The sequence below is a fragment of the Dreissena polymorpha genome, chromosome 5 (assembly GCF_020536995.1).
Source record: "Dreissena polymorpha isolate Duluth1 chromosome 5, UMN_Dpol_1.0, whole genome shotgun sequence".
Taxonomy (NCBI): Eukaryota; Metazoa; Mollusca; class Bivalvia; order Myida; family Dreissenidae; genus Dreissena; species Dreissena polymorpha.
Genome location: NC_068359.1, coordinates 72,652,879 through 72,677,411, shown reverse-complemented (window position 1 = coordinate 72,677,411; position 24,533 = coordinate 72,652,879). Strand labels below are relative to the sequence as shown.

Sequence of the window (24,533 nt, the reverse complement as noted above, 5' to 3'; positions counted from 1 at the left end):
CATAACAGAGCTGTGCCTGTTCAAGTATTGTATGCACAACAATTATTGGCGGATAAATTTCACTGATATAGCTGAATGTGTGCTTCAGAATGATGATATATCCACATCCTATCCAAACGTGTGTAAACTTATAAAAGTGTTTGGTTTTACCAGTGTCTAGTGCTGACTGCGAGCGCGTTTTTTCCGATACCATTTTATAATAAAAGCGCTGAAGGCACTGAGGTTGTTCGCTTTTGCATAATCTTAGACGCAATTCAGTTTTCAACATTATGTTATAGCTTTTTATATAGCAAGTTTGAAATGAACACAACCCATTCAAATTTATAAAAAGTGTGTCTTAAAGCACAGGTCGAGATGTGGGTGAACTGTTTATCCTCATATTTATGTTATAGAGATAACTTAGACAAAATAAAAACAATATGTCTCTTGTTTCTCGCAATTGGTTGCTGCACTGTCAACCATCTTAAGAATTTTGGTTGCCTTGCTAACGAATAACAAGCCTAGAATTATGTACATGTTGTGTTATGTGTATGTCATACTTTATTTTATTTTATTTTATTTTAATTATTGAGCAACAATTTTGCCGACATGACAGTCTTTTCATGTACCATGTCTTGTTGTGAGCCGGAATTGAATCATTTCCTATGCCTTATTGATCCACAGTCGCCAATTTGTATTCTTTGTTTAATTGAATTGAGTTGTTTCAAGCTTTGAAAAAGCTAGTTGCCCTGTTTTTTAGCCCAACTGTAACCAACTTTTGAAATTTAGTTTCCTATGCTTAAATCTACTGGCCCCAGGCTACCAGGAAACCACTAAACCTGTAAGTTATTTATGATATAAGATCTGACTGTATTGAACTCGTCCGAAGGATCCCCACGAGGGTGAGCGAGAAGAGTCGATGTGTGTTTACGAGGTTAGGAGAGCACCTCCAGATACGGTAAGTGGGTCGGCGGCCGACAAATTGACCCAGGTGGTCGATCAACTACTAGGTTCTGTGGAGCGATTGTCGAACTCTTGTGGAGGCCAGGGCGATGATTCCCGCGTCAGACATCGGTTCAGGTGTTCCGTTCTGATGGAGACGAGGGATTGTATGGCGAGTATACGGTCGAAGGCTACAATGAAGACGGCACCCAGAACCGGAAGTTCAACCAAACACGCCAGGTAAGGTGTCCCTAGGGTATGGGTGGCGGCGGTCCACGTGGGCATCGGAACCAACATGCCTACGAAAGGGGATCCGGCCCAATTGATTACCTTGTGAGCGCCGTTAACCAGCGAAACAACGGGTACCGTAGTGGATACCAAAATTCAAATGTCCGCCCCGAGGGATCGAAGCGAGGCAGATATGGTTCAAATCGAGACGAGTATCCAGGAATGGCTAGGCGGGACCTATCGTGCTTGTTTGGTGATTTGGAACATTTCCGGAGTAGACCGGAAGCAGGTCGCGTCAACCAGTCGGGTTCAGCTGCGCAGTTATGTTTGAAAGATCAGGTTGTTGACGTAATGGTCGATGCAGTGGTTGATTCGACAGCGGAGGTCAGCCTCATCTCAGATCGGGTCTATAAGGCCATGAAGCAGCCACCTCCAAAGCGTCTCGATGTCAAGCTGTTGATGACACGAATGGACGCCTCCATGCAGTGTTTTGTCGTAGGCCCAGTTACAGCGTACCGACCACGTGCATGACGCAGTTCCGATAGCGCTGCCAACAGCTCAAGAAGTCGTCCGTGATCCACAGATGGGAGCACTGAGCGGGACTATGGGGGCTCTAGTTGCGCCGGTGCGTTTCGCGTGCAGCGGGTGGCGGTCCAGTCTGGAGATAGGGCCACCCCGACCGCCGGACATGCAGATCCGGCTAGCATCACCGCGGAAGACAGCCGGGGAAAAGCGTAACATCGGAAGACCGCTGGAACAGTGCGTGCGGTTACCGAGTCAACACTGGAAATAGCAAGCTTCCGACCGTGCAAGAAGTTGTCCGTCACATTGGGGTGTGTACCGACATGAGCACTGAAGGCGGCAACGGTGAGGCTGGCGGCGTCGGCGGTAGTGAAGAAGGCATCGATGATGCGGTTCCGTTGGCGCTACCAACAGTTCGCGAAGTTGTCCGTCACAACGGGGTGTGCACCGACATGAGCACTGTAGGAGGCAATGGTAAGACTGGCGGCGTCGGTGACGGTAAAGCAACAGCGGAAGGAGACAACAGATGCAAGCCGTATCCTGAGTCGCAGGAGTCGTCCAGCTTTGGGCGCACCGCAGAAAACTGTCAGCAGGAGTTGTCCAGCTACGGGAATCCCGCTGGCAAAAACCAGCAGGGGTTGCCAAGCTTTGGGAGCACAGGGGTAGAGTCGTCTAGCTACGGGAATCCCGCTGGCAAAAACCAGCAGGTGTTGCCAAGCTTTGGGAGCACAGCGGTAGTATCGTCCACCTACGGGAATCCCGCTGGCAAAAACTAGCAGGGGTTGCCCAGCTTTGGGAGCACAGCGGTAGAGTCGTCCAGCTACGGGAATCCCACTGGCAAAAACCAGCAGGGGTTGCCCAGCTATAAAAGCACCGTAGTAGACAACCAGCGGGAGTTGTCAAGCTATGGAAATCCCATGGGTAAAAGCTAGCAGGGGTTGCCCAGCTATGGAAGCACTGCAGTGAACAGCCAGCAGGAGTTGTCCAGCTATGGGAATCCCACTGTTAAAACCCAGCAGGGATTGCCCAGCTATGGGAGCACTGCAGTAAATAGCTAGCAGGAGTTGTCCAGCTATGGGAATCCCACTGGTAAAAGCCAGCAGAGGTTGCCCAGCTATGAGCGCACTGCAGTAAACAGCCAGCAGGAGTTGTCCAGCTATTGTAACCCCACTGGTAAAAGCCAGCAGGGGTTGCCCAGCTATGGAAGCACCGCAATAAACAGCCAGCAGGAGTTTTCCAGCTATGGGAATCCCACTGGTAAAAACCAGCAGGTATTGCACAGCTATGGGAGCACCGCAGTAAACAGACAGCAGGAGTCGTCCAGTTATGGGAATCCTACTGGTAAAAGCCAACAGGGGTTGCCCAGCTATGAGAGCACCGCGATAAACCGCCCGCATGCGTTGTCCAGCTATAATAGCACCACGGTAACAAACCGAGAGGTGGCTTGTCATTGGAGTCCCACTGGCAAACGCCAAAAGGGGTCGTCCAGCTATGAGAATCCCACTGGTAAAAGCAAGCAGGGGCTGTACAGCTATGAGAGCACCGCGGCAGACCGCCGGAACATTGCATGCAGTAACCATGTCGCCCCGGGTGACCGCCGGAAGTGTGCGACCAGATACGGAGTCGCCGCGGTTGCACGCCGGGAGAGCTCGGAGGATGCATCTCGGGGGCCTTTCAGGCGTTTCTCTGAAGGGTGCGACCCTCAAGTTCTCGCCGTTGGGAGTGGTCCAAGCGGTGGAAATTAGGTAAGCGTCTGAGCAAGCATGGGGCCTGAGGTATTTATATAATTAAAGGGTGGTGGTGGGTACCTTTTTAGCTCGACTATTATATATGAAATATATATATTGGAGCTATCCGACTCACCCAGGCGTCGGCGTTGGCGTTGCCGTTGGCGTTTCCGTGAGCATGCAAATGTTAAAGTTTGCGTACTACCCCAATTATTTTTATTGTCCCTTGACATATTGCTATCATATTTTGCATACTTGGTAACCATCATGACCCCAACCTATAAATAAGAGCAGACAACTGTATCAAGCATTTTGACAGAAGTATTGTCCCTTTTTTACTTAGAATATGCATAGTATTGATAAATCTATGTTAAAGTTTGCGTACTTCCCCAAATATTTCCTATGTCCCTCGACATATTGCTTTCATATTTTGCATACTCGTTTACCAATATGACCCCAGCCTACAAACAAGAGCAGACAACTGTATCAAGCATTTTGACAGAATTATTGCCCCTTTTATTTTTAGAATATGCATATTATTGATAAATCTATGTTAAAGTTTGCGTACTACCACAAATATTTCCCTTGACATATTGCTTTCATATTTTGCATACTTGTTGGCCAACATGACCCAACCTATTAACAAGAGCAGACAACTGTATCAAGCATTTTGACAGAATTATTGCCCATTTTGTACTAAGATAATTGAACATTTTGCTTACATTGCCATAACTTCTTTATTTATGATCAGATTTTATTAATACTTTGACAAAACAACACTTACCTGAATACCACAATGGATTCCACCCAAACAATAACCCACGCCCCAACACAGAATCCCTGCCCCCCCCCCCCAACTCCCCCCACTTCCCCCCATCCATTAATTTTTTTATTTTGTCCTTTTTTTTTTTTTAAAGATCATCTCATAAATGATCCCACCCCACATTATACCCCACTCTTAACCCCCCTCATAACCCCCTCCCCCCCCAAAAAAAAAATCTTCTCTTTATTTTTCAAAAATCGTCTAATAAATTATTGAATATGAGCAATTTCTCCATGATGGCTTACGTTATACTGTCAAGCACTCGAATAGTCGAGTGCGCTGTCCTCTCACAGCTCTTGTTATTTGTGTTGTTCTGGGTTTTTTTAGTTGTGTTTCGCTCCACTTAATGTCAGTGTCACTTTATTATACATTTTAGAGTCAAACAATTCTGTTGATAGATTAGATGTGTTTGATTAACCAGCCACGTGCCCACCTTAGTTGTTTTATTTTGGTGCTCAATATTAAAAACATGTTTTATTTAATTAGTCCCTTCTTGGCCTCGCCCACCAGTCCATTACTATTTTCTGTTTTGGTTCTTTTTGTCTGTGGACGGGTTCCCGTGAATGAAACTCGTATGCTGATTTCTTTGATTTTTCTTGTTTGGTTATTATTAAGTAACATTATATCTTGCCTACAGAATGTAGGGTTGTTTATTGTGCATGCTGGCAAGACATGAATGGCTCAATTTGATAGTGAATAGGAGCAATATTTTTTGTAAATGTAAATCTGCAAAGTATACCTTTTTGTTCATGTTCCCCTGAGATGCTGAACTGGGGTTTGTATTGCCGCCCGAAAATATATAGACAAACATTAGTATTATTTTAATTGTGGTATGGACTTGAAAAAATGCAAGCATTGTAGACATTTTAATATTTTGACATTCTCAGGGTTATTTCGTGCCTTGACTGATGGTGTGTTCTCGCGCGCGTGGAATACGCCTGATGTCGTTATAGGTACACGTCGCCTCGCTGAATACTGGGGGTTAGTAGGCGGCAGGGCGAGACATGTAGACACTTAATATAAAGTTGCTTGCATCTAGTGTAGTATTCTTATAAGATCTAACCGTGAGCTTTCAGCCCACTATTATTTATCCGGATGTGTGGGAAACTGTTGTATGTCACTGCTGTAGAAAACCTTGCATTTCACCCAAAGTGGTGTTAATTATTATTTAGATGTTAGTTGTTCTCAACCTTTGTTTCATGCTTTTTAGTGAAATGTTAGTGAAACTGTTGGCAGCCAAAGGCTGTCAATGGTTCAAGTTTTGTGGATGGACTGGCTGGGCGAGCCCATTATTCTCCGAGTTTCTTAACTCCTGTTTTTTGTTAAGGGTCCTTTGGCCGGTTGTAATATATCATCTTTCAGTTCTCGGCATGAGACTGTGAACGGCAATATAAATCAATACTAAAAATGTTAGCATTTTATTTAGATTTATTTCAGACCAGGGGTCACTGTCATTTTATGAAGGGTATTAAACCTTAATTGGGGTATGCATGCATAGTTATATATTTTTGGTGGTCACACGAAAACCTGCTAATGGGTTCAATTAGTTGTGTTCTACCTAGGGTTGAGGCCCTCACTCTACACGCACGGTGCGGCGTGCCTGTGGCTATCGAAACAATTAGGTTGTCCCGACTTTGGGGAGTCCGGGCATGGTCATAGTTCCGCAAGGTCGCTTCGGTCCAGGAGTAAATTGCATGGCTAAGGCGCCCTCCTTGCTTACGAAAGGGGCATTGGGTCCGATAGATAATAATACACTTCCTCGGGGTGCATTGGACGGCTTCGACGTAGCGGTCTTAGAGTACGTTGCGTGGCGAAGGCGCCCTCCTTGCTTACGAAATGGGCATTGGGTCCGAGAGATAGTTAATGTACTTCCTCGGGTGTGATGGGACGTCTGCGGCGGGACGACTATGACACTTATTCGAGGTCGCTACGGTCCGGGAGTACATTGGTAGCGAAGGCGCCCTCCTTGCTTACGAAAGGGGCATTGGGTCCGAGAGTTAGTTAATATACTTCTTCGGGGTGCATGGGACGTCCGCGCCGGGACGACTCCTTTTGTGAGTAGGGGGTCATCCCAAAAGGAGAAAAGTGAGTGGAGTGTAGTGCCGGTGACCATCTTGTGACACGCTCCCATGCAGAGTTAGCACCCGACTACATGCTGTCGGGTCATGCTGCATGATGTGGAGACGTGCGGCCAATCGGATGGAAGCGGATGCCTGCTGGGAACGCTCTGGGATGACCATGCTCTCTTCCTACCCAGTCCGCTGACGTGAGCGGATGTGATGTCCTGAGGAAAGTATTTCCAGGAGCATAAGTGTGAGCCTGTGTCGGTATGTATTAGCCTGTGTTTATGAGCATGTGTATGTGAGCCTGACGTGTAAGTATTAGCTTGTGACTGTGTGTGTTGCCCTTGGGGATTAGCCTATGCGTTAGGTAAGCAGTTCCTGAAGGATCAGTGGCGTGTAGCCGACGATAGCAGACGAGCGTTTCCCTCGTAGTGTGTACTGCAGAGGACGATTTGTGCATCCTGACGAGGTCTGCGGTCGATGCCCATGTGAGTAGCCTAGTATAGTATCTTTGCTAGCGGTTGTGATAATTGTAGACGAAACCCACGAAGAGCTAACCGGCAGAAACACTACAACATATACACTTTTTTTTCAAAATATACAATAAATTATACTACGTTTCTCAATATAATACTTAATCAAACAAATCCTACAAAATCTGATAGGATTTTCGTGTGATGGCAGAGATTGTATGTTAGCGCATGGAACGACAACTCTGCTTGGAGATTGGCAAAAAGCTGCATTTATTTTCGTTTAAAGCTTTTTAAATTTAAATTGAATTTTATAAGGAAAACGTTTAGTATATTGTGACCTAAATGATCATTTTCAGGGAGCTGTTCAGTTTGGATCAGGATACGATTTATTAATTTAAGCCTATCTTACGGAGGAAGCCGGAGATAGCCGATGTATCACGATTGTGAGCTGTTAACTGGGCACTGTCGTTTGCAATTACTTCCACTGATTTCTACTGTAACGAAAACGATTATCCATCAAGTAAGGTAAGATTAATAATATAAAATTTCTGGTTGTTAGTGATATTTTCATATGTTTGATGGTTTAGCTTACCGAGCTGAAACTTTGCATGTTATGATGAGTCATTTCATGGTGCGCCGGTCAACTCGTCCCCAAGTCAACTCGTCCCGTGGTAAACTCGTACCAATTTTGGTTAACTCGTCCTTGTTTTTTGGTCAACTCGTCCTTACCCGAGTCAACTCGTACCCGTCATACAGAAATATACAGAATTAGATGTAGAATGGTCAATTTATATAAGTCTAAATCATAGAGATGCTATTTTTTCTTTTAAATGTTTTTTATCTTGAATTATCTAAGCATATGGTTGTCAGAATTAACCAGACATGCCCAAATGTATTTTAAGTCCACAGGACATCTGGTCCGGTAGTCTTAGATAACTTGCAGGACCTGACTGGGATTCATATGACCGAAACATCAATGTACAAACATATATATCGTATTTAACATTGCTCGCTTTAAATTTCAAGATGGCGGACATCAGCAGCATTTCGCAGAATCGTAAGATCTTTTGGAAAGTAGCTTAGAGGTTTCGTCGGTTACTGTTCATTCTTTGCCAGTCGCTAACCAATTAGAAATCGATAAATAAAAGACCGGACGAAATTGGTACCAAGCGCAAATTTCTGGAATGCCTAGAAATATTCGTTCTCAAATGATCGCACACTGGAACGAATTCTATCAAATAAATCAACTTTTCTTCTTGAATTATTTCCCTGACATTCGGACCGGCAACATGGCATTTTCAATTGGACCTGTCTTTAAAACATCGGTCAGGTCCGACGGTCCGACACTTTTGGGAATGTCTGATTAACGTCTCGTTCATAGGTAAGTTGTCTGCTGCGGATAGGTATAAAGCAGGGAACGGGTTGGAAATTGTCACTTGTGGTCGGTGTTCTTCACAGGTTTTTGTTTTTAAGGGTGTAAAAGGTGTTATTTACTGCGTACGGTAATTAATTGAGCTTGTCGGGGCAATACCTATGGCGTTCATTTTGAGATTTTAGATTATTGCACGACATTTCATTTTGTTCCTACATCAAAAATTCTGGTTGCCATGGCAACCAAAAAATTAAATCTACAATGGTGGAGCCGGTAGGGGACATATATTGCTTGGCAATAGTCTTGTTGATAAATGTAAACATTGGATCTAAAAAGCTCCAGTAAAAAACAAGAATAAAATAAAAGAAAGAAAAAAACAAGTAACCCTCAACTGGACTCGAACAACTAACTCCTGGAATAAAAGTCTATCACTTAAACCACTCGGCTATCCATACTCATAAAATGGGTGTTGTATTTTGAGTTTTAAAACAGAAGTATAATGTGCTTATATAGTGGAATATAGTGGCATCCATGTCCAACTGACACATAATCAGTGATTTTTTTCACCCAATTGAGAACGGGTCCGGAACCCATGCCATTGGGAATTTTTTGCGTCGTAAAATCACAAATTGGGAAAAAACGCGTTGCGAAATATTCTAATTGTGGAAAAATCCAGTTGTGAATTGTACGAATTAAAGAATTGTATTTTAATGACTTTGTTTAACTTTTGTTTGCTTTAAATGACACAGGAAAGCAACATAAACTTTTATTCACAGTCTTGCACAAACGTTGCCCATTCCCAGAATCAAGAAAAAAGCCCTGCTAGTTATAACTAACCGTTACACATTCTCGGTATTAAATAATTTATTATCAAGAAAATTGTCGATCTGCATCTGACTACTGTCATTTTCGAATTGTTTTGTTGCAGTGTACTGAGGGGAATGGGTGGATGAAACAGACGCAAAACTTTTTACGAAGCCAAAATCGCTTAACAATTTGCGTTTGACTTCACTAGGCTTTAATTTCTTTCTGTAATACTTACTATTGTGACTCATGGCGAATATTACCGGAAGCGTACGAAACTTCAGACTGGTTTATATTTCGTAATAACATACACGTATTTAATGTACGAATGTAACGTTTAATGTTTAAACAAGTCAATGATTTAGAAGTCAAATCGGCCGCAAGTTAAAACGGTCTCACGTCAAGTTGGCGTTTTCGGGGCTTGTTTACTCGATTTTGATTTGGATTATTTCTTTCGGAAATTGGGACGGGTCCGGTTCATTTTGGGAACGGGTCCCTAGGTCATTGGGAACGGGTCTGTTTACCGGACCCGTTCAAAGAAGGAAAAAAATCACTGCATAATTATGATATATCTTTTAGAAGAGTATTGTTGTTGACATACAAATGTATGAATGTAGTTCTGGGAGTGTTATTGTAAATAAAGTGTAATGGTAGCAATCTATTGAATACGTCTTAAGTTGTCCTGAAAGTGTACAACTTTGTTTATTGTGTAGTAGTAGAAATGTTATTTACAAAAGCAAAACCAGTAAACTTATAAAATTTAGGTGGCCTCTTTTTTAAAAACTACGTAGTTAGGCTATGTTCCTTTAAAGAAAGCTATAACAAAATAACACAAGTTTTTGCAGTATATATTTACTGATTCACCCAGATAATGATGTTGTGTTAACAGAATCTCAATTATGACTGAACTACAAGTAATTACTGAAGAAGAAGCTGTCAAGAACAATGATGAGGAAAAGACTGATGCGATTCCAGGGATTAATAAAGAACGTCCATTGTTTATGCCAAACAAAAATGGTAAATTCAAACTCATAAATACAACATGTACTAAACTTGTTTCTACAAAATGAAAAACATTTGCAACTTTACGATTTTCTATCTTGATAATTATCCCCACACTTTTTGAAAGGGGGGGGATATTGTGGTTATCTCTGCCGTCTGTCTGTCAGTCCTGGCCACTATCTCCTCCTACACTATAAGCACTAGAACCTTTAAACTTACACACATGGTAGCTATGAGCATATGTGCGACCCTGCACTATTCGGAATTTTGATCTGACCCCTGGGTCAAAAGTTATGGGGGTTTGGGTGGGGCCAGGTCAGAGATTTTCACTTATTTTTATGTCCCCTGGTATGGTGCATTTGCCATAACCTTTGCAATATTGAAGATAGCAACTTGATATTTGGCATGCTTGTGTATCTCATGGAGCTGCACATTTTGAGTGGCTAAAGGTTAAGGTCAAGGTCATCCTTCAAGGTCAAAGGTAAAAAAAACAAATCCAAGGGAAGTAATAGGCTTTAAAGGGAGGTTAGTAAATAACCTGCCAAATGATATACAAAAATTTAATAAATCAAAGCGGTGCATAGAGTTACACAGTAGTGGCGCAGAGATGTATTTAGTATTCAATTGTTTGTGTTAACTCATCTTTGAAATGGTTTAGCTCATCCATCTAATGTTTATACAAGGGATTTTAAAATATTGGCGCAAAGGGACACCTGTATATGACAGAAGAGAAATAATGCAGTCAAGCATAAAAAGCATGAGAAACTCATGGAATAGAGCCTCAAGAATCTATAACAGGGCTGAAACTTTCACTTTGTTCAATTACAATTTTAGACTCATTACTGAAAATCTGTCAAAATGTTCAAGTGGGAAAAATGTGAGAAACAATTTAAAGCAAGATGGACTTTGAACAGGCACATCAAAGACAGACATGAAATTCAACATATTCATTGTTGTGTACAAGATTGCGATAGAAAATTTCTGAGACACTACTATTTAGTCAACCATTTAACCTCAAAACATAACTTTTCCAAAACAGAAGCAAGAAGATTGGCTGTAAGAGAGCATGTTTAGCCATCTCATAAATCATTCCAATTAGGATGACATGTACATAATTGACTACAGTGAATTTATTTCATGATTAGATTTGTTAGGAGAGCAGGAAGAGGAGGAGAAATTAGGGTATAGATGTTCACTCAATTTTTATGTTATTTTACATTAGCTTCTTCATTTCTACACCGAATTACTTCAAATGTATACTGAACATCTCTTATGACAATACAGTCAATCTCAAGTATGCATGGCCCGATTACCAACCCTTGGGCGCCCCTGAGTCAAACATGCGGCATGGGGATACGCGTCGGCCTCTGCCGCGCCATTTCTAGTTTAATCAGAATTCAATTGTTAGCGGACATTTTGTTTAACAGTAAAATTTTAAACACAAAGTCGTGGGCATGAATACCTCATGAAAATTAGATTTGTAAATTTACAGTTAGATCTCATCAAAGAAATGCACTAATTGTCAAGAAAACAAAAATAACACCTTTCAAGCATATTAAATTGGCTTTTTTTGTTAAGCGAGTGACATGCTAAACCAATCGTGTGTTTGTTTTTCAAGGGCGATTCTCAAATTATATAAAAGCATGTGCATAACTCTGCCTTTCCCATCTACCAAGAATAAAGGTGGAATAAGAGGATAAGAGCAGTACCAGATACGCACACATTTCACGCATTTTCAGTTCCAATTGGCAATCATTACTAAATGTCCTGTCTCTGAGAAGTCAAGTTTACTTATCTCAGCTTTTCCAAGAAAGGCCAATTAGTTTTGATTTACCACAGGAGTTTGAAATTCTATCCATAAAGCTAATCTAATGGCTAAATTAAAAAAATATACGCCTATATAGTATATGATATTTTTAGCTACCCTAATATCTAGATTATATTTAATATAACAAAAGTATTTAACTGATAGTTGTGCTATAAAATTCCACAATGAATTCGATGAGGCTGGAGGCCGTTCAGTACTAATGAACCTATTGTCATTGTTGGAAAATTACTGATGAAGATTTTCATGTTCTCATTTTCATGTAGTTTTGACTACTGAGTTTTTACGGTAGATGTGTAAGAGTAGACATTTTTCTTGCCCAACAACACCTATTCCTGAGTTTGTAGGTTATTAATTTGATGCTTGCAAATCAGTCTCACAGTTATTGAGTATAAACTAAATATTCTAAATGTTGTAAAAGTAAAAACTTTCAGCATTATAACCTTATTATTTATGCTTTGGTAAACATGTCTGCATTTCCATACTTGACAGTTGGAATTTGTGTCAGTGTGAGACACAAGTCCTGAGAATTTAAGTATTAAACAATAAAGATTTGCCTTTAAATGTTTGCTTATCCCCTATGTGATTGCAGGATTCATGACATTCCCTGTACCAAATCCTGATGAAGTCATTATTGGAACAACAAGGGCCATACCAGCTGAAAAAGATGATCATCCAGGTACAGTCAATCCAAATGAAGCTTTAGTTGTTAAAGAAAGTCTTAAAGTATTATCGTAACTGTTCTTGCATGAGTATTTTGTTTTTCAGGAGGGGGTGTCATTTTCATTAGTCTTTCTAAATATCAATCCATTTGACAGTTTTATTACCTAATAATTATCCTAATGGTCATCTAATATATAGCTTACTTTCTAATTGATTAAATTTGGTATCTGCATTTCAGGTGACCCATTTCTTATTCTCCAACTTTATTTGGTTTGTTTTTATACACTGGTGTAAAAGAACAGCCGTATTAGGCCATAGAAAACAAATTCCTAGATTCTCATCCCCGCCCGCCCATCGAAAATCGGCCCGCCCGAACTTTTTTATTTTGAAAAAAAAAATCCACAAACAAAATTTGAGCCGCAAAACACTCAGGACGAAACGGCTGACTGAGTATGAAAACAGCGAAGTGTGAATCGGCAACTAAATGTCTCCGAGACGCTTATCGATTTTTAACGGCGCACGAACGTCGTCTGAAATTTAAGTGATCGAGCGAAAACAACAACAAAATGTTTCTTATTGTGAGGTGTAGAAACGGCGTAACAGCCGTAAAAGATTGGTACGAGGTGTCATAATGCTTAGAAACTTTAACTCTCGCGGACCTGTACGATGAGGTCATTTGTAGTTCGTATGATCAAGCACAATTGAAAGTTGACCACCTGAAAATTGCCTGTGCCTTCGTCGACCGAAATAAATTAGAATTGACACAGGTGTCACCCGATGTTACAGTTAGTCAAACTGTCGGCTGCCTAGGAAATTTTATTGACTTGAGTATTGGAGGCGCCCCTGAAACTTCCCATTTTAAATGTGTATCATCTTCATTCTCAACATCTATATCGAATTAATACAAACTGAACTTGAAATAGTAAATGCTGTCTATTGAATGCATACCATGTATTAATCAATGATATCTAGTCATACTGAACAAATAATTTAATTATGTATTTTCTTTAATACTTTTTCTTGTCAATGTATTGTCTAGTCAATGTTTTATTGAATGTCGTAATATGTTTAACGTGATATTATTAACCTATTTATGCCAAGTGGACTCTCCCATCCTTCTAAATTGGATCAATTTATTTCTAAAATTAGGGATGTCTAGTATATTAATTTCTATATTTAGAATATTTCTCACAGAAATTCCTTTAAGCAAACAGCGCAGACCCAGATGAGACGCTGCATTATGTGGCGTCTCATCTGGGTCTACGCTGTTCGCAATGTCCTTTTTTCAGGACGCTAGGCATAAATGGGTTAAAAGGGTAAAAAAAAAAGACAATAGTCCAATTTTTATAATGTATTTCTTTTATTCTAAATAAGTTTACATACATACATACATACATATAAGCGTTATGTATATAAACCAACAAATTCGTGAACATATCATTACTTATATATAGGTCCGACACATAAAATGAAAAATAAAAAATACAAACTAAAACCCACCCTCCCGCCCCAATTTTTCCCCAAAATTTGGATGAGAATCTAGTTATTTATTTTCTATGGCCTTGTGGGAAAACTGAGTGGGAACCAGAGCTTTACTTTATCCAGACTGGATTGAATTTCAAATAACTTGCAGTAAGCGATAAGTTTGAAGTGACAGATTGTCATGCGCAATATACAGGTCCTTAGGTCTAAGGTTAAGGTAACAATTCAAGGTCAAAGGTCAAATTTAGAATGTGGTATGCAAAAACAGGTCCCTAGGTCCAAGGGCAAATTTACAATGTATAATACAAGATTGAAGATAAAATGTTGGACTTGTCGGGAGTACAACTTTGTTCAGCAAGGGTGGATATTCAAATTACTAGGCAAATGTATTACTGTGAAACCATTATTATTCGTCCGACATTCATTTTCGCCTTTTTCGTCCTTCGACCGATGGACGAATTCAAGATCCTAACGAACAATCATGTCTCATATTTGAAACAAATAAGACTGAATTACCGTAGGCATGAGGCATTTAAATCCAGCGTAATCCACGCATATACACAGGGCTCGAAATTAACACTCGCACACTCGCAAAATGCGAGAAAAAAAGATTGCAAGGTAAGTTATTAGCCACTAGTATTTTTCGCAAATAAAGAAATAGTGAAAAAAAACGAGTTATATTGCTAAATGCGTTTGACGGCGTGAACGTTAAACCGTAGGTCAATTTTTTGAACGTCCGAATACCCATATGCGGCGAATCCGGATTAAAGACAATACTATTAAACGCAATTAAAATATGACGATGTGTGATCAACACCTGACTGAAATATATTCTGCGCTTTGTTACAAATTAATAAAGAACATTTTGATTTGTGTTTGGTTGTTTGGTTTTAACTGCATCTACTATTTCAAATTACTGTTCTTGAAATGATCAAATTATTAAGATCACGGAGTGTATATTGACAGGAGATGAATCGAGTATTTGACCCTTACTGTAGTAAATTCAATCTTATGCAAAAACTATTCATCCGATTTTATCTTGTTGCTTATTAATTCCTCTTTCAAAAAAATATAACTTTTAGTATATTCCCGTTGTTATTAATGGATTTATAGCGAGTTAAACACAAGAAATACACATTTTATGTTTTACCACCGCGCGTTTTAACGTGTTGTGGCTATCGATCTTTTACGATTAGCGTACAGCGAAGTGCCGAGATTATACATTTTGATGTACCCACTCACGTCTTTTGTTAAATTATAGTTTCATTTCTCGGCCGATTTTGACAAATTATATATCATTACAAAGCTTACGTTACGTAGTAAACAGATATATCAATATATATAGTCATTTTTATGAAAAGGGCGAAATTTTGTGCCGACGAAAATAAATGGTTTCACAGTATTATAATGAGACTTAATGATGCATGTAAGAACCAGGTCTCTAGGTAAAAGGTAAAGGTTACAATTAAAAATATTTGGTAAAAATGTTGTACTTTACTCTTTGTCTGGAGAAAAACATTGTCCAGCATGGATGGATTTTCCAGTGAGTGAATTAATCAGCATGATACGGGCTGAAGGTTACAATTTATGGTTAAAGGTCATATTTAGTTTTTTCAACCATAAATGATCATAACAATAATACAAAATGTTTCATGCAAGAACCAGGTCACTAGGTCCATCCTCAACATCACATATCAAGGTGAAAGGTCAAAAACTAGCCTCAAGCAAATAAAGGATTTTGAAAAAACTTTGCAGTAGACACAATCATTCTGAGTGGTGCAGGCTATAACATAGTCCTTAAATTTAGTCCATAATAACAAAGGCAAAATCTTGTTAACCAATAAAACTTAACTAAGAGGTTTACTATTGGGGTTTTTATAATAATATAGTGGTCCTCTGACAAATTTTGTTCAAAAAGTGCCCTTTGGGGTTAAAAACTGCCAACTTTCTAGGGTGTAAGAGATTCAGACTTAAAAAACAAAAACAAAACTTTGAGATCTTCATTTTTGGTAAAACAAGGTTTATTATGTGTTGTGTGACATAAATATTTAGGTCCTCTTCAAAATTTGTTTTAAAGTGCCAAGTGGATCATACCTGGGTACAACCCAGGGGTCATATGATGAATAAAGACCTGTTTAGCAAAATAACAAAACCATCTATAAAACCACAAGTCACATGACTGTGATATTTGGTATGTAACATCAGATAGTGGTTCTGTTCGAATCATGCCCCTGGTGTCAAACACACCATTACCCAGCGTCACATTTTAAAAATAAACTTTGTTAACAATATTTTGTTGTAATAATCTTTGAAAGAACAAGGCCCAGAAGTGTAGAATTTGGCATGTAACAATGTTTTAAAAGATACCATTGGGTCAAAATGTCCATTTCTCCCGGGTCACATGGTTATAAAAGTCTTCAAAAATTATAATAAGGACCACAGCTTGAAAAAAAACTTTACTCATACACATTACACAGGTGACAACAAGGGGCCAAGCAGTTGTGACAACTTGGAATTTGGCAGTTGTGACAAGACCTCCATCAGTTTTGACAGCAAGGAGATCAGCCATTCTGACATCAAAGAGCCAAGCAGTTTTGACAATATCAAGTCCAGAAGTTGTGACAGAGAGAAGTTACAGCGTCATCAGAGCCATGAGGATCATAGCAAACACATGTAAGTCCACTGTTGGTGTTTGTTTATTTAGCAGTGGCTGTGGTATTTTGTATATCCTTCAATGGTGCATATATTTGTTGAACTATCTTTGGTTTGTAGGTTGGTTTGGTCCGTCTGTCAGCTTTCTGTTTTAATTAATTTATATAACTTTAATATGCCTCTGAGGATTTCAATATCACTTTGAATTGTAATTACCCATATACTAATAATGCGTGGATTACAATTCCCATTCTCATACGTGAAAGGTAAAGGGCACAATTTAAGGTCTAGGGTCATTATTTTGGCCCTGCTCAGAAACCTTTGTAAGGGATTTTCACAGGAAAGCAAACTGATGACTTAGAAAAACAGTCAAAGATTAAAATAAGAATGTATGCATTATATTCAAACAATAAAACTACCTGACAAATAAAAAATAATAATAACATAATGGGTCATTAAAAGATAATCATCAAATACAATTTGTATAATATTAACATCGTTTTGTAACACTTGGCATTATTATCTTGACCACTTAGTAAAGTGAAGGGAAAAATTCAGCCACTTCAGTGGTAAATATTAATTTAAGAACCTGGTATAACAGGACCCATGTTTAGCCCCATATTAGCCTTCAAACATATTTCTCCCGCCATAAACATGATCAGGAGAATCACAGTGAACGTTTGCAAGTCATTGAATTAGACCTACACTGCCAAATTGAATATTAATTAACTTCAAATATTATCTCATTTAAAACCTATTTGCTACAATTTTGCAATAATTACATTTTGTATTGCATATGAGTAAGATTTCAATATAACACAATTAACTGCAATAAATGAAGTGTTTGCAGTACTGTTTACTTTTACAAATATCTAATCCACTGTGCTTTTGTATTAAATATAATTACTGATATTTCTCCACAGTAAACAGTTTTTTTTTCCGCAATTAATAATTTAGGTGATGATGATAGTATTAAAAATGTTGGCTGACATGGGTTGTATTCACCAAATATTTCTTAGACTTAAATCTTAGAAAAAAGAATATTACTCAACTTGCAATATTCAAGAATTGCTTTATAAGTCAAACTTGGCATTAACTGCCTCTATCTACACCATTCTTCATGTAGAACATTCTGTTTGAGAATTATCACCAGTGTTACCCTGTATATATTCAAACACTGGACATATTTTTCTTGGGTCTAGGTCTTTTCTCTATTCTTAAGTCTAATAATGGAATGGTGAATACGCGCTATGGTTTTTAATCTACTGATAAAAAGCCTACAAGTCCTTGTTTAGAATTACATGCTTATCATAATTGTAGAAAAGAATTGCCTAACTCTGTTTAATAGATTTGACATTGTGGCTAAAATTAGTCAAATTAAGGCTTCATACATGTTTGCCTTGTTTTACTTTTGCCATATTGCTGCACCTACAAAACAAGTGTTCACCTGTTTTATGCAGTGCCAATAGCTTAACATGTGTATTTTTAGGAAATCCTGTAATGATAAATCAACACAAGGACCAAAAGAGCTTACAAAAAAGAAGAGCCGTAGACGCAAGAGCAAGCACGATAAATATCTGGAACATAGACAGGTCGAACAAGACGAGACAAGGATGTTTAGAAAGGCGAACATCAGTGAAGAGCAGCAAGTTGACATACTAGGAGGTATGAAATTTAAGGAATGGTTGGTTGAAATAAGTCACATTCATCAATAAATTTTTGAACCTGACTTTAATAGTGTTACATGCTTGTATGTAAACACTGGGAACATGAGGTTGAAATTATCAAATGAAGTGTAAAGTATTCATTTTGTATTGTGTGAAAAAGTTTGTCCCATTGTTCTCTTCTTGAAAGATGCAAATACATTATTTAAAAAAACTTTTTGCATGGGCTGGTCAATCTGGGATTTTTTTCACCTATAGGGTAATGGTGGCAAGGCCTGTCCAAAGGGGAAAAACTCGTTGTTTTTAGGAAAAGGGGAAAATTAAAAATTCACTATTTTATATGAAATGAGATTTATTATATGAATAAACATGTATGTATGAATGTAATATTCACAACTGAATGTGTCTGTCCTTTTTCTTAAATATATATCAATGAGTTTTTTCAACATTAGTTTCAGACAGTTCAGCAGTCATGCACAGTCTCAGTTTTCCAAGCTAATTTGAGTCTAATTGGGATTTTTTTTAATCAATAAAATGGCACATTTGAGCTTTTTTTATCAGTAAAATGGACCAAATTGGAATCTTTTTATCAACAAATATTGACACAATATAGATACATCAGGCCTTTTCCTGGCCATTTTGGGAAAAAATGCAATTCATGTGAAAAGTCCACTAATTTAATATAACTCTTTATATAATAATAAAAAATCATATTAAGTATAGTTATATACTTTGTTAGTTGTTAATGAAATGAATTTGAGATATATTTTTATTTTATGCTTTCTGGTGGTTTATAGAGAAATATCAGTGAATTAAAACTGATCATTTCACTGTTTCAAACAGTAAAAATTATCAGTGAAAATTATCGATCATTTTCACTGTTTACTGTGAAATGACGGCATTATCCCAGCGTAATTCTTTGGTTAAACTTTTTAACAATGTATATAAACTGTAAAAAAAAAGCATAAAATAAAAAGAAAATTTGTTGGATTCGGTGTAATATTTATTTCAATTCACTCGTGATCATAGAAAATATATATTTTCACTCGTGGCCGGCCACTCGTGAAAATATTATTTTCTATGATCACGAGTGAATTAAAATTGATAATCCACCGAATCCAACAAATATCCTCTATATCATTAGACAGTTCTTTCTAAAAAAAATAAATTATTTTAACTTCTGGAGGGGATTTTTTCTACAAAATTGGGGGAAAATATATACTCTTTTTTTAGGGGAATGGGTCGAATTGGCCCCGAAATTGCCATAAAAAAACTCTGCAGAATCATGGGTTTGAATCATAGCCTGGCTACATATTGTTATTTGTTAGGTGGAATCTTGTAAAGATATGTCTTTGTCAATTTGCCCCCTAACTCAGATTCAAGTCAGCAACAGAGAAATTAGTAACAAATATGAAATTCATGTTTTAAAATCTTTCATGCTCACTTGGCTTGCTTGAAGAGCACAGGACTGTTAGTACATGAATCGTTAGTTCAAAGCCTAGCCAGGCCACGTAATTTGATAGGGATTGGTCATGACAATATGTCAACAGTTGTTATCTCCTTACGTACTGTAACCTCTGATTTCCCGTGCCTCTGATTGTAGGGCAGTTGTCAGTTATGGGCATTACAATATGCACTCGGAACTCAGATAGTTTTGTTTGAATAAGCTTTAAAAATTAATGTTCTTCTATTAACTGCTGAGAGAAAAGTGTGCATTATGCATCTTATTCCAGAGAAAGAGCCAAACTTGAATCAGACGGGAAGCCAGCTAGAAATCTTGAAGGCGGGACAGAATTCCATGAACACCAAGGAGCAGCGATGTGGATTGGAATACAACATTGGAGCCAAAGAGGCCACATCACAGGGCTCCCATGGTATATATAGAGTTGAAAAAGCAATATCACATATCTTTGAATCGACAATGAAGAACAACATAGTTCTCATGAGCTGCCTGAAACCAATCCCCTGTTTGCTTGTTAATGTTACGATATTGCCGCCAAAAATTAACATGGAATATTTTGTGACAAAAAAACGAGCATTTTGCATCTCGTTTCATCTATGCAACCAAACCACATCTAGCGTTGAAATTTTGGTTATTGCTTTAAGGAACACTAATTTTTATGCCCCCGGATTGAATGATTGGGGGTATATTATGTTTGGCCTGTCTGTCTGTCATTGTGTGAGTCTGTATGTCTGTCCCAAAACTTTAACCAAGCAAAAACTTTAACCTTGGTTAAAGTTTTGCAATAACTTTTGCAATATTGAAGATAGCAACTTGATATTTTGCATGCATGTGTAGCTCATGCAGCTGAACATTTTGAGTGGTGAAAGGTCAAGGTCATCTTTCAAGGTCAAAGGTCAAAAAAACAAATGCAAGGGAAGTAATAAGCTTTAAAGGGAGATATTTATCTGTACATGCCAAATGATAGAAAAAATCAAAGCGACGCAGTAGGGGGCATTGTGACAAACACATCTCTTGTTTATGGGTTAACTTTATTTTACAAAATTTTTTATCAGAAATATTTGTTGAATAAGAGTATTTATGTGGCACATGGGGCAAAATCAGCTTTAGAGACAGCTCTCAGTATTCTTAACACTTCAATCCTTGCCGTTTTAGTTTACCTATACATTTTCCTGTGTCTTTCATTAATTGTGTAATAAAAATTGGCAATTGTAACCCCACAAGTCGCCTGCTAGTATGTTTCTTTTTTTTCAGAGGTTTTGTCTTCAGAAAAGCAATCTTCAGACTTGAAAGGAGCTGTTGCAGACAACGCAAGGCTAACATATAAAACTGGTAGACAAAAAACTTTAAATATTGATCAGAAACAAAAACACTATGCAAGATACAGCACACCAAAGGTATCGATGTGGTCGTTGGTAGCCTTTGCACATAACATTTTACGCAAGAATGCTGCTGTAGCAATTCTTTTGATAGTTTTTAATCTGCCTCATGCCTATGCTTGCACACCTACAATGAAGGATCAGGTTGCTATAGTAGGAGACAATGCCATTTCATGTTTCCAGGTTCCTCCAAGCCAAGGACAAGAATATTTCGATAACTTATACAGGACCAAATCAATCGGGCTGCTATGGCCTACTGAAAGTCCTGAATAATCCACCTGATAACCTGCCTTATACATGCACACCTACAATAAAGGATCAGGTTGCTACAGTAGGAGACAATCCCACTATATGTTTCCAGGTTCCTCCAAGGAAAGATTGCAGTTTTCATGTCAATAATGATACTTGTGGTACATTTAGCACAATGCCTGGATATGATAATCAGAATAATGTAGGGGTAGACCCAAACTGCACAATGAAATTAGCTCCACACTATAAGCATGGAAATTTCTGTTTGACCCTCTTCAATGTGTCTTCTGGGGACAAGAATATTTCAATAACTTATACAGGACCAAATCAATCGGGCTGCTATGGCCTACTGAAAGTCCTGAAAAATCCACCTGATAACCTGCCTTATACATGCACACCTACAATAAGGGATCAGGTTGCAACTGTAGGAGACAATGTCACTTCATGTTTCCAGGTTCCTCTTAGGGAAAATTGCAGTGTTCATGTCAATAATGATACTTGTGGTTCATTTAACACAATGCCTGGATTTGATAATCAGAATCATGTTAAAATATACCCAAACTGCACATATAAAATTGCTCCACACTATAAGCATGTTAATTTCTGTTTGACCCTCTTCAATGTGTCTGCTGGGGACAAGAATATTTCGATAACTTATAAAGGATCAGATCAGTCGGGTTGCTATGGCCTACTGAAAGTCCTGAATAATCCACCTGATAATAACGATAAGAGTAATAATTTGCTGTGGATAATACTTGGGCTTTTCATAGTTGTAGTGGCAGTAGTTGTATTTTTGATCTTATTCGTTCGAAGGATATTAAAAAACAGAAGTTATGACGTACCGGATAATGGGTTAGAATTTCGTGAAGTTCAAAGGCCATTGATGAATGGTGACAGTTTACCCCAAACTCAAGTGTCTACCTAAATCTCTCTCATTTGAAGGGCCATAACTCTGTTGTTTGAAAAAAATGATTATCTGCCCTGTGACTTGAGCTGAAATATTATTTTCATCTATTTGCTGTGTTTGTGGTGTCAAGATATGATGAAGAAAATTAAGTTAAGCATAGTAAAACAAATCTTAGTGCAGGCATGGTTAATATCGTTTCTGCTTGTTTTTATGATAATTATAATAATTCAAACTCCCGTTTGTTTTGACACCTGATCTATTTAAATGGCATATTTCAAGAGCACGAAAATCCTGTGAACAAACCGTTTTAAGAATGTATAACATAGTATTTTGTTGTGTTGACAGAATTAACATCCATAATGTCTTAATACCTTGCAAATTATAAGCATGTATGAGCTTTATATCATTGTATGTGTGTGTGCATGTATTTGTATATAGTGTTGAAAAGAAAATAATAAAAAATGTAGTAAAATATGACGATATTTTGAGTTCTTAGCGTACATAAAGCATATCACTTAGGCATTACTATAAATGTTCTTAAAAAACGGGATTCATGACCCCAACCTATAAACAAGAGCAGACAACTGTATTAAGCATTTTGACAGAATTATGGCCCTTTTTATACTTAGATAATCGAACATTTTGCTTAAATTGTGATAACTTCTTTATTTATATTAAGATTTTATTAATACTTTGACAAAACAACTCTTACCTGAATACCACAATGGATTCCACCCAAACAATACCCCACGCCCCAACCCAGAATCCCTGCCCAAACCCCCCCCCCCCAAAAAAAAAAATAAATAAATAAAATTTGAATAAAAATGGTGATCTTATGTGACCGTGTGATGTCTGTATGTGCGTGCGTGTGTCGACAATTTGTTTGTGTAGACAGTAGAGGTCACAGTTTTCATCAAATCTTTGTGAAATTTGGTCAGAATGTTCATCTTGATGAAATCTGGGTTGGATTGTATTTGGGTCATCTGGGGTCAAAAACTAGGTCACTATGTCAAAAACTAGGTAACATAATAGGTCATATAGTAGAAAAACCTTGTGTAGACAATAGAGGTCGCAGTTTTCATCCAATCTTTATGAAATTTGGTCAGAATGTTTATCTTGATGAAATCTGGGTTGGGATTGTATTTGGGTCATCTGGGGTCAAAAACTAGGTCACTAGGTCAAAAATTAGGTCAAATAATAGAAAAACCTTGTGTAGACAGTAGAGGTCACAGTTTTCATCCAATCTTTATGAAATTTGGTCAGAATATTTATCTTGATAAAATCTGGGTTGGGATTGTATTTGGGTCATCTGGGGTCAAACACTAGGTCACTAGGTCAAATAATAGAAAAACCTTGTGTAGACAATAGAGGTCGCAGTTTTCATTCAATCTTTATGAAATTTGGTCAGAATGTTAATCTTGGTGAAATCTGGGTTGGGATTGTATTTGGGTCATCTGAGGTCAAAAGCTAGGTCACTAGGTCAAATAATAGAAAAACCGTCAACAATTTGTTTGTGTAGACAGTTGAGGTCACAGTTTTCATCCAATCTTTATGAAATTTGGTCAGAATGTTTATCTTGATGAAATCTGGGTTGGGATTGTATTTGGGTCATCTAGGGTCAAAAATAGGTTACTAGGTCAAAAAAATAGGTCACTAGGTCAAAAACTAGGTCACTAGGTCAAATAATAAAAAAACCTTGTATAAACAATAGAGGTCACAGTTTTCATTCAATCTTTAAGAAATTTGGTCAGAATGTCTATCTTGGTGAAATCTGGGTTGGGATTGTATTTGGGTCATCTGGGGTCAAAAACTAGGTCACTTGGTCAAATAATAGAAAAACCTTGTGTAGACAATAGAGGTCACTGTTTTCATCCAATCTTTATAAAATTTGATCAGAATATTTATCTTGATGGAATCTGGGTTGGGATTGTATTTGGGTCACCTGGGGTCAAAAACTAGGTCAAATAATAGAAAAACCTTGTGTAGACAATAGAGGTCACAGTTTTCATCGAATCTTTATGAAATTTGGTGAGAATGTTTATCTTGATGAAATCTGGGTTGGAATTGTATTTGGTAAGTCAGATGAGCGATTCAGGGCCATCATGGCCCTCTTGTTTTATTTTTGAAAGATCATCTAATTTATTACCACACCCCACATTATACCCCCCTCTCAACCCCGCCACCCCCCCCCCCCATTTTTTTTTCCTTTTCTTATTTTTGAAAGATCGCCTAATAAATGACCCCACCCCACATTATACCCCCCTCTCAACCCCCCTACAAATTATTGAATATGAACAATTTCCCCATCATGGCTT

The 24,533-nt window shown here is 38.2% G+C and overlaps 1 protein-coding gene across 2 annotated transcripts; it reads left to right on the top strand.

Annotated features, from left to right (window-relative positions):
* Window positions 1-6,686: 6,686 nt before the first annotated feature.
* On the top strand, window positions 6,687-23,576 carry LOC127831953 (uncharacterized). Of its 2 annotated transcripts, XM_052357045.1 has the most exons (9): window positions 6,693-6,772; window positions 7,114-7,282; window positions 9,823-9,950; window positions 12,353-12,439; window positions 16,383-16,578; window positions 18,047-18,222; window positions 19,955-20,095; window positions 20,938-21,245; window positions 21,424-23,576. In XM_052357045.1, the coding sequence occupies exons 2-9, from the start codon at window positions 7,188-7,190 to the stop codon at window positions 22,234-22,236; spliced, it is 1,944 nt and encodes a 647-aa protein (XP_052213005.1). In that variant the 5' UTR covers window positions 6,693-6,772; window positions 7,114-7,187; the 3' UTR covers window positions 22,237-23,576. The 2 variants fall into 2 exon arrangements, with proteins under 2 accessions (XP_052213006.1, XP_052213005.1); XM_052357046.1 differs by lacking the exon at window positions 21,424-23,576 and having other exon boundaries at window positions 6,687-6,772; window positions 20,940-21,142.
* The last annotated feature ends 957 nt before the right edge of the window (window positions 23,577-24,533 follow it).